Source organism: Neofelis nebulosa, chromosome 4 (assembly GCF_028018385.1).
Source record: "Neofelis nebulosa isolate mNeoNeb1 chromosome 4, mNeoNeb1.pri, whole genome shotgun sequence".
Classification (NCBI taxonomy): Eukaryota; Metazoa; Chordata; class Mammalia; order Carnivora; family Felidae; genus Neofelis; species Neofelis nebulosa.
In genome coordinates, this window is record NC_080785.1 from 161,703,330 (window position 1) to 161,718,215 (window position 14,886).

The window sequence follows — 14,886 nt, forward strand, 5'->3', positions numbered from 1 at the left end:
CTCATTGTTTTCCTTGTGCCAAAACAATCCATAGTAATTGTAAAAGGCAAAATTCTAAAACTACAGAAATGTTTGGCACGGTGGAAGGTGCCAGGGTCCCCCTCGGCTGAAATACCTGTTGCCGTCAACACTTTGGGGTTATCTCCTGCCAAACCTTTTTCTAATAGGTTGGATCTTTAAGTTTTTGTTTTGCCGTTTGATTTTTTATCGAGGTATCGTATACGTACATTTCGTGCCCAAATCGTGTACAAAAGTGTATAGCTTGGGGGGCCTGGGAGGCTCTGTCGGTTAAGCGTCTGACTTTGGCTCAGGTCAGGATCTCTGGGGTTTGAGAGTTTGAGCCCCACATCAGGCTAGGTGTTGGCAGTGTGGAGCTTAGTTTGGATTCTTGCTCCCTCTCTCTCTGCCCCTCCCCTGCTCGTGTTCTCTCAAAATAAATGAACAAATTTAAGATCAACAAAATCCCCCTTGAAAAAAAATTGGGGCACCTGAGTGGCTCGGTCTGTTGAGCGTCTGACTCTTGGTTTCAGCTCACATCATGATCTCAGTTTTGTGAGTTCGAGCCCCGCGTCTGCTTGGGATTCTCCCACTCTCTCCCTCTCTCTCTGCCCCTCCCCTGCTGGCGCTGTCTCTGTCTCTCTCAAAACAAATACATAAATTAAAAAAAAAAAAAAAAAAGCGTACGGCTTTATGGCTTTTGGCAAACAATATCCCTGTGTCACCAGCAACAAAACGAGGTGGGGCACCCTCCCTGCCCATCCCTGGGTCCCTCCCCTCACTCCCCCCAAGTGCTCTCCTTACACGTCTTCCTCTGTTTTTCCAATAGACTGTTCCACCAGGAGATCATGGGTGGCTTTCAGAAGGTTTTGCAAGTTCCAGAAATTTACACGACGTTGTATGTTTCTGAGCTAAAGGTCTCTTACTCCTCAGTTCTCCAGAGGGGTCTGTGAGCCAAGAGGCAAATAAGTGGAACCGTGCAGCGGATGTCTTTGTGACTGGCTTAGGTCGCTTAGCATAACGTCCTCAAGGTTCATCCCGGTACCAGGTGGCAGAATTTCCTTTTTAAGACTGAATAATCTCCCATCGGTGGACACTTGCTTCCACCTTTTCGGCTATTGTAAACAAGATGTGGTATAGAAATACCTCCAAGGCCTTGCTTTCAATTTGGGGGGGGGGTATTTACCCAGAAGTGAAATGGCTGGGGTATTCTATTTTTAATTTTGTGAGGAAACTGCCAACGTTTTCTATAGCGGCTGCACCATTTTACATTCCTACCCACGGTGCACCAGAGTTCCAACTTCTCCGCATCCTGGCCAATACTTTTTTTCTTTTTTAATAGTGCCCATCCTCGTGTCTGAGAGATGTGGTTCTTGCTTCGGAAGGGCTTTGCTTTTTGGAAAGGAGATGACTCACCTTTTTTTTTTTTTGACAGGAGCACTTATATCTGTCAGGCTTTGGTTGTGCAATCCCGTGAATGGCTCACCTCGTGAACATCCCACCCCAGCTGATAAGAGAGAGCTATCCTTAGCCCGGGGTTTAGAAAAGGGTAAGAGCTTGCCAAGGTCACGGGTAATCTACGGAAGCCCTGACGTCTTCTCTTTATTTCACTCTGCGTTGTTAAGTAATTCACCACCTGTAGGCTCAGAGCACCCGAGCCCCTGTCCCCAATCTTAGCACGAATGCTCAGCCAAGGGAAGAGTGAGCATCGCTGGCCACCATTGCTGTCTCTGGGGACCCAGGGGACCCAGCTTCATGCCCACACGCACTGATATTTCTGCAAGAGTGTCCTCATTTCTACATCTGTTAGCGACTCCACGAGACAGGCTGGGCAGTTAGATTCCTCACCTAAAAACCTGGGGCTGGCCTTCTGGGGTCCCAAACCCAAAATATGCACAAAATCCAAAAAGCGCATGGATGTTGGGTGTGTTTCTCGAGGAAGAGCCTGTCTCCTTGCTTTTGTCTGATTTCAAAGGGATCTGTGACCTGGGCGAGACTACATAAATATATTCGTCCGAAGGGTGTCCCCAGTCGGACCACTGTAAAAATATAAAAACAGCCCTTGAGGGGGACGGGGGGTTGCTTTGCAAAAACCATTTCATGAAAGTAAGCTCTGAGGAGGAAGGTGGCCCCAGGCCTGTGGTTGGGGACCTGACTGCTCTGTGGTAGCTTCTCTCCTAACTCCCTGGCTGTGCCTTCTCTGTTTTCCTGGCTTCCCCCTCTTTTCTGTAATTTCTACAGTTGGAGGGTCTCTGAGCTTGGTCCTTGGACCCTCCTCCTCATTATTCTGTTCCAGGGTGGTATCATCTACTCTCGGCTGCATCCCGGCAACTGGCTTTTATTCCCAGCCTAAACATCTCTACAGACTCACAGCCAAGCGCCCATCTTTTCGATAGTTCCACGGGGCCTTTCCCCAGCTGCTGAGAACTCCCCTAAACCTTTCGCTTCATGAAGCCCCTCACTTCCGTGCCTGTCCCTTCCCCTCTTGGCCACTAGCACTGATGTGGGAAACAAAGGCAGAAGGAAATGGCAGATAGAAATAAATTTCCTTATAACCTGCAGCCCGTTGGCAAATCCTACTTAATGCTTCCTGTTACACCTGAATAGAGTTTCAGGGCCCCCCAAAACCCTCTTCCTACTCTTCTCCAGCCACTTAGACCTCCTCACTATTCTTTAAACAAATTAAAAATTTCCCCACTACCCTGCCCTTTGCATATTCTTTCTTCTGCCTGACGCTGGTTTCCCAACAGCTTTTCATCACTCAGATCCTGGTTCATGGTTCATATGGCCCCTGCCCAGGGAGTCCGTCCCTGACCACCTGACCTGAAGTCACTTCCTTCCCCGCCTCAAACCCTAGTGACGCCATCCCGGACCCTGTTTGAGTGCCTTCAAAGCACCTGTTTGAGTGCCTTCAAAGCACCTGTTCGTATCTAAAGTGACCCTGTTCATTCATTTCCTTGCTTACGGTGCGGTCTTGCTATTAGATCAGTGGCCTCTGATGTCTTTTGTGTGACCTCCATAAAGACAGAAATTTCACATGTGACCCAGTGATCCAGGTGTTATGGCTGCGTAACATATAATTCTCAAATTTACTGCCTTTAAACAATGGCATTGATCTTTTTTTTTTTTTTCAAGTTTATTCACTCTGAGAGAGAGCACACAAGTGGGGGAGAGGCAGAGAGAGAGAGAGAGAGAGAGAGAGAGAGAGAGAGAGAGAGAGAGAGGGAGAGGGAGAGAGAATCCTAAGCAGGCTCTGCACTGTCAGCGCAAAGCCTGACATGGGGTTTGAACTCACGAACCTTGAGATCATGACCTGGGGCAAAGTGGGACGCTTTACAGACGAAGCCACCCAGGTGCCCCAACAATGGTGTTGATCTTGCTCACAGATCTTTGGTTTCAGCAGGACCCTGCCCCTCTCCGTGTCAGCTGGGATGGCTGGGAGGCTGCGGACTGGAATGATTTCAATATTCCCTCACTCACCTGTCTGATGGTTGGATTCTGTCTTCTGCTGTGACCTTATCTGTGAGACTCACCGCGGCTTCCTCACAACACAGCAGTTGGGCTCTGAGAAAGTATCCCAAAGTTAAGAGAGAGCAAAAGAGAGTACAAGCTAGCCCCAGGCAGAAACCGTATCCTAGTTTCTGATCAAGGCTTGTAGTAATTCACACAGTGTCTTTTCTGCCACATTTTATTTGTTGCACAAAGTCCTGCTGAGGTTCAAAAGGAGGAGGATGGGAGTCTGCCTCTCGACGGGGAGTGGCAAGGTTGGAACTATTTCTGTAGCCATTTTTTGCAAATATAATCTGCCACACCCAGTACACAAATGCGAATTTTGGAGTTTCCCAAAACAATAGTTAACTTTCACTACACAGTGCACAGATTTTTTCCCCCATTGTATTTTGTAGAAAATGCTGGTCATGACCTGTTGAATTGATTTCTTTACCTCAGTTTGAGGAACTTGCCACATAAATGTGCAGCTTGTCTTTTCTCTACCCTAACCCCTCACACAGTATGGTGTTTGGTCCCAGTTAGGCTGTGTTTGGTCCCAGTTAGGCTAAGTGCCTTACCTGCTAGTGTTCTACGTATGTTTTATTTAACGCCTTAATATACTGCTTACTGAATACCAGGCACCGTCCTCACTTATTCCTCGCGCCAACTCTTTTTTTTTTTTTTTTTAATTTTTTTTTTTCAACGTTTTTTATTTATTTTTGGACAGAGAGAGACAGAGCATGAACAGGGGAGGGGCAGAGAGAGAGGGAGACACAGAATCGGAAACAGGCTCCAGGCTCCGAGCCATCAGCCCAGAGCCTGACGCGGGGCTCGAACTCACGGACCGCGAGATCGTGACCTGGCTGAAGTTGGACGCTTAACCGACTGCGCCACCCAGGCGCCCCATCTCGCGCCAACTCTTAAGTGGGCACTATCGTGACCCTCATCTTCCTGAGAAGGAAACTGAGGCACAAAGAGATGAAGTCATTTGCCCAAGGTAACAAAGCTAGTAAGTGGGATTCGAATCCGATAAATCTAGTTGCAGGCTCCATTTTGCTATGTAGCCTCTCGGGAAATTTACTTATTTATTATGTTTATTGTGAGTATCCCACGCACGCACTATAGAACGAAATGCAGTCCAACGCTTCGCCCCTAGAACCCCGCCCCGGCTGCAGTACGGTCTCTGCAGCTAAGGACTCACAAACAGCTTCATTATCAGCCAGGCGCTTTCCGACCTGCGCAGGCGCAACACGCAGAACTCCCGCAGGCACACACCCCCGCTCCCTGCGGCCCATTGGCCATTGTCTGAGACGGACGGAGGAGCTGGCGCAGGCGCACTGGGCCAGACCTGAGGCTAAGTCCCACCCATTCTCTGATGACTGACGTAAGATCAAGCTAATGGGAACAGGGCTCTCCGGGGAAGGGGCGGGCAATGAGGGCAGTTAAATTTGCGCGGGATTGGTCCTGGCGTAGTCATGGCGGCCTTCCGCGACATGGAGGAGGTGAGCCAGGGGCTGCTGAGCCTGTTGGGCGCCAACCGCGCGGAGGCGCAGCAACGGCGGCTGCTGGGGCGCCACGAGCAGGTGGTGGAACGGCTGCTGGAGACGCAAGACAGCGCCGAACAACGGCTGCGAGGTCAGGGCTGGGGCCGGGGGCGGCCGGGACCCGGGCTCGTGTGATGGGAGGGGGCGGGAGGTCCGCCTGGACGAAACCCTCCCTCCTGGGCGCCCCCATCCCTCCCCTGTTCTCCCTTGGGCGCTGCCCCCTCTGGGCCTCAGTTTCCCCACCCGTGAAATGGACTTCAGGATGGCAGCCACCTCCCAGAGAGTTAGTGGTGAATATAGGAGCTGGCAGGAACTGGCAAATTCCGAGCGGTCCACGAGCAGGAGCTGGGGGACTCAAGGTTCGAACTGGGGCTCCGGAGTCAAAGCGCTGGGCTTTAATCCCAGCATCCCCACTTACTGAGGTTCAGCTGTTTTACTGAGCACCTGCTGTGTGCCAGGCATAGTGCCAGCCCCGGGTTGGAAGCAGAGAACAGAACAGACAATCCCTTAAAGGGTTGGTATGCTAGTGGTGGGGTGGTCAGGCGATGAACAAGAAAAATGGAGGGGCACCTGGGTGGCTCAGTTGGTTTGGCATCTGACTTCGGCTCAGTTCGCCCTGGTCGTGAGTTCGAGCCCCCCATCGGGCTCTCCGCTGTCAGTGCAGAACCCCTTTGGATCCTCTGGCCCCCTGTCCCTGCCCCACCTCTCCCACTCAAAAATAAACAAACATTTTTTTAAAAAGAAAGAAAGAAAAATAGATATGTCAGGAGATGGTGGGCTAGGAAACTAGGTTGTATAGGAGGGAGTGGTGATGCTTTGGGATGAGTCAGCGAAAACTTTCTGAAAAGATGATATTTTAGCGGAAACCCAAGGAGGTTTGGGAGGGATCCAGGGCTATGGTGAGGATTAAATAAATTGGAGGGAGTGCAAGTTGGGGAGGGGCAGAGAGGGGGCGACAGAGGATCCAAGGCTCGCTCTGCTCCGCACGGACAGCAGCCAGCCCGTCCAGCCCGATGAAGGGCTCAAACTCACGGACATTGAGATCGTGACCTGAGCCAAAGTCGGACGCTCAACCAATTGAGCCACCCAGGTGCCCTGAATTTCCTTCCTTTTTAGGGATGAATAATTCCATAGTCCGGACATACCTCATTTTTTTGTCCATTCCTCCACTGATGGACACTTGGGTTGCTTCCAGACCCTGGCTGTTGTAACTAATGCCACCATGAACACATGAACATGGGTGTACAAATACCTCTTTGGGTCCCTGCTTCCAGTTTTTGTATTTTCCCAGAAAATTTGTATTTTCTTTGTGTATTTTTCTATTTTGTATTTCCCATGCTAGATCACATGGCAGTTTGATATTTCGTTTTTTGAGAGACTCATCCAGTTTTCCATAGTGGTTTCGGTGCCAGGTTTTTGTTTTTTTTTTTTTTTTTTTTTTTTTTTTTTTTAAGTCTTTTTACAGTTATGTTTTATGTGGCCGTGCTGTCTGGCATGGGACTGAAATGATCTAGGAGCTAGGCAGGGGATGGCTTGGGGGTGGGGGGGAGAGTGTTCCTGGCAGAGGTAACTGCAAGGGCAAAGGTCGCCAGGTAGGAGTGAACTTGGACACCCAGGAGAAAGTGGGAGATGAGCTGTAGCCAGACCCTGTAGGCAGTGAACGCCCCCCAACCCCGGGAGTTTGGAGGTTGTTCTAAGTGTGATGGATGCCCCAGCCAGAGTCTTCTCCTTCTCTCCTCCTCCTCTCTCTCCTCCCCACTCCATTCACTCCCCCTCCATTGATGGTTTGGGGAGAAGATCATTATTGCCCTGCCTGCGTGGGCTTCGGCAGAATGAATGGATTTGGGGCCAGGGAGACAAGAGTCCGTGTTCCGGGGAGCCGGGACTTTGAGTTAAAGGGCTCCAGTTCAGATCCAGGCTTCAGAGCTATGTGCCTGTGGACAAGTCACTTTAATATCTTCAGGCTTCTGTCCTTCATCTCTCCATGGGGGCAGGGGTTAAGCCACCTCCCTCAGAGGGTTTTGAGAACATACTGAACAGGGGCTCCAGGGCTATCCTGCAGCACTCAGCACACGCTCAGGTAATGGTACTTTGTGACAGTGCCCCCGGGGAAGAGGGCACTCCCAGGGAAGAATCCAAGGAAACAAGGTTGTCTGTGGGGAGGGTGAGGGGAGAAGGGGCAGGAAGGCTGCAGAAGAAAGCCAGACCCTCGGCTATCCTAACAGGAAATCAGCAGGCACTGTTTAAAACAGACAAATCAAGAAATAGCAGCATAAGCAAATTATTTAGAAACACGAACGTCAATGCCAGAGAAAACAGTGATGATTTGGAAGTGGCTGCTTCAGAGGCGTGGGGAGGCTTGGGGAAGGGGAGCCCTGTGTGTGTTTAAATTTTCACAGCCATATACGTGTAATACCTTGATTAAAAATTAACTCAATGTAAGTTTGTAAACACTTAAACGCCTGCCCTTTGGGAAGTGTTTCCATCTGTGCCTTCCCTGAGTCGGCAGGTTCCTCCAGCTCTATGGGAAGGAACACGGTAACCTTGCTAGGGTGTTTTTGATCTTTCTGGATGTTTTGGTCAAAGCATGTTTATTCTGATTAGGCGCTGGCGATATACGGGGAGTGTAAGACGCAGTCCCCGGTTCGAGCTAGGAGGAGGAGGAGGAGGAATGAACAATTCAGTGCCGCCGGGCTGTGGTGGAGGCGTGGCCGCGCCCTGGGAGGGAGAGCAGAGTGTCCAGCTGCCCCGGTTGTGTATTACCCAGCAGGTCTCGAAGGCTGGGTCTCCGAGCGCCCGAAGGGTGGGAGCATAAGGGCATCTCAGAGAGGACGGGCCGGTGGAGGCCGGGCCTGTGAAAAATGGGCGAGTTTGCAGAATGGTGAGGTGTCTTTGTGGCCAGAGCGGAGAGAAAAGTACAAGGTGGGTTGAAAAGCCGGAAGAAAGGAGGCTGTCAAGGAAGAAGAAGATGCTTTCACTCATTCGTTCCTTTGTGGGGTTTTGTGGAGGCTCCACATGTGTTTTGGTGAAATGGAAGCACTTTTGCAAGGTCTCGGTGGACCACCAGAACGTGGGCTTTTGGAAATAGGACCAATGGGTTGGGGAGCTGTAGACGGGGAAGTGAGGACGATCGCGGTGAAGGCCTCGGGCTCTTCTGGGGCAAGGCCAGACCCTGGAGAGACCTCCTCGAAGGGTCTCAGCCTTCTCTCTCCCGCCCCGCCCCGTAGAGATCCTGGCCGCAGAAGAAGAAGTGGCCCAGAGCCTTCTGGATGCGAAGGAGCGGGCGCACCGGGGGGGCGCCGAGTTGCAGCAGCTCGAAGCTGAGCTCCGGAAGGCCGGCGAGGAGGACACCCGTCTGAAGGCCAGCCTCCTATATCCTTCCTTGCGTGCGCGGACGGCCGGGCCTCGGGCTCACCGCCGGGGTGCCTGTTGGGTCGTGCTGGGAACCCAGCTCGGAGCCCTGGGCCCACGGCGGCCCCCCTTCCAGAGTGAGGTGACCTTAACTGCCTGCTTTACTCAGCTCACCAGAGAGCTGGAGGAGCTCAAGGAGACCGAGGCCAGTCTCGAGAGGCAGGAGAGGGAAGTTGACGAAGACACGACTGTCACCATCCCTTCGGCCGTGTAGGTCCCACCAGTGCGTGTGGTGGTGCCTGCCCTGTGTGCACGTGGGTCGTCCCGCGGCCCTGAGTTGGAGTCTACGCTGGGGTAACTTAATCTCTCTCTCTCTCTCATGTTCTCATACAGGTATGTGGCTCAGCTTTATCGCCAGATTAGTAAAATTGAGTGGGACTATGAGTGTGAGCCAGGGATGGTCAAAGGCAGTATCCTTTTGAGAACGCGGAGCCCGGTGTGCTGCCGGCGGCCTTGTGAAGGGCTGGACCGCCATGGAAAAGTCTGGCAGGTCCTCAGAAATGAAGCATAGGATCACCATATGACCCGGCAGTCCCCCTTCTGGGTTGCACCCTTGTGTTCGTGACTGCGGTGGTCACAGTGGCCGAAAGGTGGAAGCACGCCAATTATCAGCAAAGCGCTAGATAAGCAAAATGTGGTATATCCGTGCAAGAAAATAGTATTCGGCCTTAAGACGGAAGGAGGGGCGCCTGGGTGGCTCAGTCTGTTGAGCAACCGACTCTTGATTTCAACCCAGGTCACGATCCCAGGGTCGTGGGATCGAGCCCCATGTTGGACTCTGTGCTGAGCCTGGAGCCTGCTTAGGATTCTCTCTCCCTCTGCCCCTCTCCCTGCTTGTGCTCTCTCTCTATCGCTGTCTCTAAAATTAAAAAAAAATGGGGGCGCCCGGGTGGCTCAGTCAGTTAAGTGTCCAACTTCAGCTCAGGTCACGATCTCAGGTTCGTGGGCTCGAGCCCCACATCAGGCTCTGTGCTGACAGCTCAGAGCCTGGCCCCTGCTTCGGATCCTGTCTCCTTCTTTCTCTGCCCCTCCCCTGCTTATGCTCTGTCTCTGTCTCTCTCAAAAATAAATAAATATTAGAATTTTTCAATAAAAGAAATTTAAATAAATTAGTTAAATTGAAATGAATTAGTTAAATTGAAATGAATAGATTAAATAATAAAGTAAACAATTAATAATAAGTAATATTAATAAATTAGTTACATTTAAATTTCCTTCCTTTTTTTAAAAAAGGAAGGAAATTCTGGCCCATGCTATAACATGCATGTATCTAGAAGACGTGATGTTAAGTGAAATAAGCCAGACACAAAGAGCGAACTACTGTCTGATCCCACTTACAAGAGGTCTCTAGAGGAGTCAAATCCATAGAGACGGGAAGTAGATGGCAGGTGCCAGGGGCTGGGGGAGGGGAGGGGAGGAGAGTCAGTGTTTAACGAGGACACAGTTTCGGGCTCTGGGAATGTTCTGGAGACGGACGGTGGGGAGGGGTGCACAACAACATGTGTGCACCGAATGCCACTGAGCTGCACACTTCACAACTGACCAATGAGGTGCTTCGGATTCTGTGTCTGCCTCGCTCTCTGCCCCTCCCCCGCCCGTGCTCCGTCTCTCTCCGTCTCAAAAATAAACATTAAAGAAAATAAAAAGGGGCGCCTGGGTAGCTCAGTCGGTTAAGTGTCCGACTTCGGCTCAGGTCATGATCTCACGGTTTGTGAGTTCGAGCCCCGCGTCGGGCTCTGTGCTGACAGCTCAGAGCCTGGAGCCTGCCTCGGATTCTGTGTCTCCCTCTCTCTCTTCCCCTCCCCTGTTCATGCTCTGTCTCTCAATTTAAGTTTATTTTTGAGAGAGAGCGAGCATGAGAGTGAGTCGGGGAGGGACGGTGAGAGAGAAAATCCCAAGCAGGCTCTGCACTTTCAGAGCCTGACGTGGGGCTCGAACCCACAAACCGCAAGGTCATGACCTGAGCCGAAACCAAGAGTGGGATGCTTAAAACCCACTGAGCCACAGGCGCCCCTCAGTCTCTAAATATCTTTTTTTCTTTTTAATTTTTTTTTTTTTAATGTTTATTCTTTTTTTTTTTTTTTTTTAAACGTTTTTTATTTATTTTTGGGACAGAGAGAGACAGAGCATGAACGGGGGAGGGGCAGAGAGAGAGGGAGACACAGAATCGGAAACAGGCTCCAGGCTCCGAGCCATCAGCCCAGAGCCTGACGCGGGGCTCAAACTCACGGACCGCGAGATCGTGACCTGGCTGAAGTCGGACGCTTAACCGACTGCGCCACCCAGGCGCCCCATTTTTAATGTTTATTCTTGAGAGAGAAAGAGCGTGAGCAGGGGAGGGACAGGGAGGGAGAGAGAGAGAGAGAGACACACAGAATCGGAATCAGGCTCCAGGCCCTGAGCTGTCAGCACAGAGTCCAACGCGGGGCTCGAACTCATGAGCCATGAGATCATGACCTGAGCCGAAGCTGGGCACTGAACCGACTGAGACGCAGGCGCCCCTCGGTCTCTAAATACCTTACAACTTCTTCACGGGGTCCCGGGGAGGGCTGCGTACGTCAGGTTTCCTTACATCTCCCCCAGTTCATCACGGCCCCAGCGTCGCCCAGCCTGTCCAGCTGGACAGCACCCAGCTCTCCAAGAAGTTCATCAGCGACTATCTCTGGAACTTGGTAGACACGGACTGGTAGCCCGGAGCCTCAAGGACGCGTCTGCACACGGCACGAGTCAGTGTGGTGGGTGGTCGGTGCCTCAGCGGGGAGAGGAGCTGAAAATTAAATGTTTCTCCAGAGACGCGTTTTTGACCAGATTTCTTTTGGCCCCTGACCGCGGCCTCAGTGGCTGGACTGGCCCTGGCCGGGTAACCCTAGAGAACTAACTGGACTTCAGGCTACTGCTTCACATCTGTGACGACACTGTGCGAACGGCGCCGCAGCATACGAGGATAGGTCCCAGGGCTCTGTCGTCTGGGATTCGCTCAGGGCCCATCCTCGAGTGCCACCGTGCACCCGGAACTGTGCCGGGTGCCCAAGACACAGACGGAGGGGACGAGGATCCCTTCGGCCGAGGAAGGAGTCAAGTCGGGGCGGATGCCACCCTTGAGCTAGAGAGGGTCAGGAGTGCTACGGGACCCTGGCCGGGGAGGGGACAGAGACAGGGGCGACTTTTGTGCCAGGACCAGAAAGGACAAGGAGTCGATGAGGAAGAGATTCGGGGAGGGGGGTGGGTTGTGTATCGGAGCCCACGGGCCGCCTCCCTGATCCTGCGCCCCCCTCCCCACTAAGTAAGGGAGCCCTTGTAGCTTCCCGAGCAAAGCATTTCTCAGCCTCTCTTGCAGCTAAGTGCCGGCCAATGAAATATAAGTGGAAATGTGTGAGACTTCTAGAAGGATCCCTAAAAGGCAAGGGAATATACCCTTTCTTTCCCCTCCCCTCTCTTTTCTGGAATTGGAAGTGCTGACTGGAGCCCTGGCAGTCCCGTTGACACATGTGAGGAGGGATACAGTCCTCTAGGGGTGATGGGAGCCTGGTCCCCTGACGACGGTGGAACTGGGTATCAGCACCGGACTCTATGTGGGGGTGGGGGGGGACTAAATTACCTCGTGTGTGCCATTGTTACTTTTTTTTATCACGGACAGCTAAAGGAAATCCTAACTGATGCAGTGCACGACCCAGGCCAGTCTGCGTTCACCTAGCCCCCATCCTCTGATTTGGGGTACCACTAAGAATGGGAAGCTCATGGGGGCTCCTGGGTGGCTCAGTCGGTTGAGCATCCAACTCTTCGTTTCGGCTCAAGTCGTGCTCCCAGGGTCGCAGGATCGAGCCCTGCATCGGATTCTGCACTGAGCATGGAGCCTACTTGATTCTCTCCCTCTGCCCCTTTCCCCTGTGCGCACGCGCGCGCTCTCTCTCTCTCTCTCTCTCTCTCTCTCTCTCTCTCTCTCTCCCTCCCTCAAAACAAAATGTGAGGCCCCTGGGTGGCTCAGTCAGTTGAGCATCCAACTTCTGCTCGGGTCACGATCTCCAAGTTCATGAGTTCGAGCCCCGCGTCGGGCTCTGTGCTGACAGCTCAGAACCTGGACCCTGCTTGGGATTCTGCATCTCCCTCTCTCTCTGCCCCTCCTCTGCTCACATGTGCATGCACACTCTCTCTCTCTCAAAAATGTTAAAAAAAAGCATAAGCATTTACCAAAATTTATATATATATATATATATAATTTATTATATATATATAAAGGAAGAATGGGAAACTGAGGGCCCGCCTGGCTGCCTGGTAGACAAGGGGAAGTAGGTTTTCCTTGAACCTCGCAGGCTGCCTTCTGGGTACAGCCTTGTCAGTAGGTTTTCCTGCACCTCCGTATCACTGAATTGTTTCTAGGAAGTGCAATGGTACAGTAAGTGTTGTTTTCATCAGGGAGGATGCGTTCTAGGCAGAGGGAACAGTAAGCAGTAAGTTCTAGCAGCATCTGAGCCCATCATGGGCACTAGAAAGAGTCCATTCAGGTCACCCTTGGAGGTTCTCGGGCAAGGATGCCTGCCTATTGGGCTGTAGGGAGAGGGACCAGTTCATTCGGTTCACAAAGATTCCCAGAACCTCAGAGGCCCTGCTTTCCTGCCAAGGGCTCGGCTTTACATGTTCAAGTAAACGTTCCTATAAGTCTTCCTGAGCGGTCTTCGTTTGCAAGATCGGTAGGGTCTTTTACGGTATGAAATGGGCACAGAGCCTCCTGTTTGTACCATCGGCCCCCAAAGGGCAGAAGACTTGAACTCAACCGGGGTTTTCCCACCTCGGCCCTAGTGACCTCAGGGCTAGTCATTCTGTGTGGTGCCGGCTGCCCTGGACATTCCGGGACATCCAGCAGCTTTCCGGTCCCCACCCCGATTGCCAGGAGGACTCCCCCCTCCTCCCCCCACCCCCTCCATCACAACAAACGTGGAGCACGCACCAGGCAGCCCCCCAGCCCTGCGGCTTCAGCCAAGAACCGGCCAGGCGTCCACACTTGGTCGGCCGAGTAGCTGTTGTCACCTTGGTGGCCTTTCCTACTGACACAGCTGGCCTCGGCCTGCTCACCTGCGCCCGGGCGGGGCGGGGGGGTGGGGTGGGGTGGAGGTGTTGCCAGGAGCACTGTCTGCCCGGGTGGGCCCCCCGAGAGCATGCTAGAATAGACCCAGCCCTGCCGAGAGCCGGGGGGCAGGCAATGAGGCTTGCAGCCTCGCGGTTAATCAAACAAACCTGCAGCCCATCAAACCTTGGCCTGCCTGGGAGAGAAAGCAGGTGCAGCGGGGCGGGATGTTGTTACCGACCAGGCCTATCGGCGCCCCTGGCCCAGGCCCTAAAGCCCTCCGTGGGCCTCCTCTCCCTCTCTAAGCAATCGCTCTTTGTTCTGGGGGGGGGGGCCAAGGAGGTGTTGGCCTGCTTGGAGCTCAGTTTCTCCAAGAGGAAGAAGGTCCCTTCAGGGAGGCTGCACGAACCCAGGCTCGGAGCGGCTGTGTACGTCTGTCTCCCCAGGCAGCCCCAGGGACTGGCCGAAGGAGTGAGCAAGTGGGTAAGGAACGTGGCCTGGCGGGCGGGTTCAGGGAAGTGCCTGAGCTCACAGGGGCCTGGAGAGGCCCGGGCCCTCCGCATGCCTGGGCTCTGACTCACTGCCCAGCGCTGGCAGGATGCCTGGGACAGCCAGCAGGACAGCCTCAGGCCCACAGCCTCCGGTCTGCACCCCTACCCCCGTCTCTGCCTGTTCTCCCTCCGAGAGCCGCCCAGGCAGCGGTGGTCACCAGCTCTTGAGTCCTGGAGGCCGGTGGCAGGCATGTCGGGTGCTGGGCCCAACCCAGTTGAGTTGGAAGCGAGATTCGGGTCCCCAGGACCAGGGAGTGGGGAGCCAGGTCACTGGTCTTGCGCCTTTAGAGCTGAGGCTTGGGGCGCCTGGGTGGCTCGGTTGGTTGGGCGTCTGACTTTGGCTCGGGTCATGATCTCACGGTTTGTGGGTTCGAGCCCCGCATCGAGCTCTGTGCTGACAGCCCGGAGCCTGCCTCCAGTTCTGTATCTCCCTCTCTCTCTGCCCCTCCCCTGTTTGCACTCCGTCTCTCGCTGTCTTTCAAAAATGAATAAACCTTAAAAAAAAAAAAAAATACTGCTGAGACTTGACCCCCTTCCCCCTCCTGCACCCAACCCCCCCAGGGCCAGCACGGGCCCCGCACCAGCACAAACCAGTAAGGAATATTTATCTTACAGATGGCGAAACAGGCATGGCATGGTCCAGTCACTTGCCCAAAGTCACCCGTGGAGCCTGAACCCCCCACAGTGGGGCTGTGGGGTCCATGGGAGAGCATCTTGGCTTTTCAGATGAGAAACAGCCTCTGGGGTGGTTGCCCCTTATTCAAGGTTGAAAGAGGCCAAGCAAGGACTGGGACTCACGTCTGTGTTGGTGGAGCCGGGAGGCCAGAGTTCT

The 14,886-nt window shown here is 53.1% G+C and overlaps 1 protein-coding gene across 2 annotated transcripts; it reads left to right on the top strand.

Moving 5' to 3' along the window:
- Window positions 1-4,926: 4,926 nt before the first annotated feature.
- On the top strand, window positions 4,927-11,232 carry SPC24 (SPC24 component of NDC80 kinetochore complex). Of its 2 annotated transcripts, none has more exons than XM_058728000.1 (5): window positions 4,927-5,121; window positions 8,258-8,411; window positions 8,556-8,651; window positions 8,775-8,851; window positions 11,025-11,232. In XM_058728000.1, the coding sequence occupies exons 1-5, from the start codon at window positions 4,962-4,964 to the stop codon at window positions 11,129-11,131; spliced, it is 594 nt and encodes a 197-aa protein (XP_058583983.1). In that variant the 5' UTR covers window positions 4,927-4,961; the 3' UTR covers window positions 11,132-11,232. The 2 variants fall into 2 exon arrangements, with proteins under 2 accessions (XP_058583983.1, XP_058583984.1); XM_058728001.1 differs by lacking the exon at window positions 4,927-5,121 and adding an exon at window positions 5,128-5,389.
- Window positions 11,233-14,886: the final 3,654 nt, after the last annotated feature.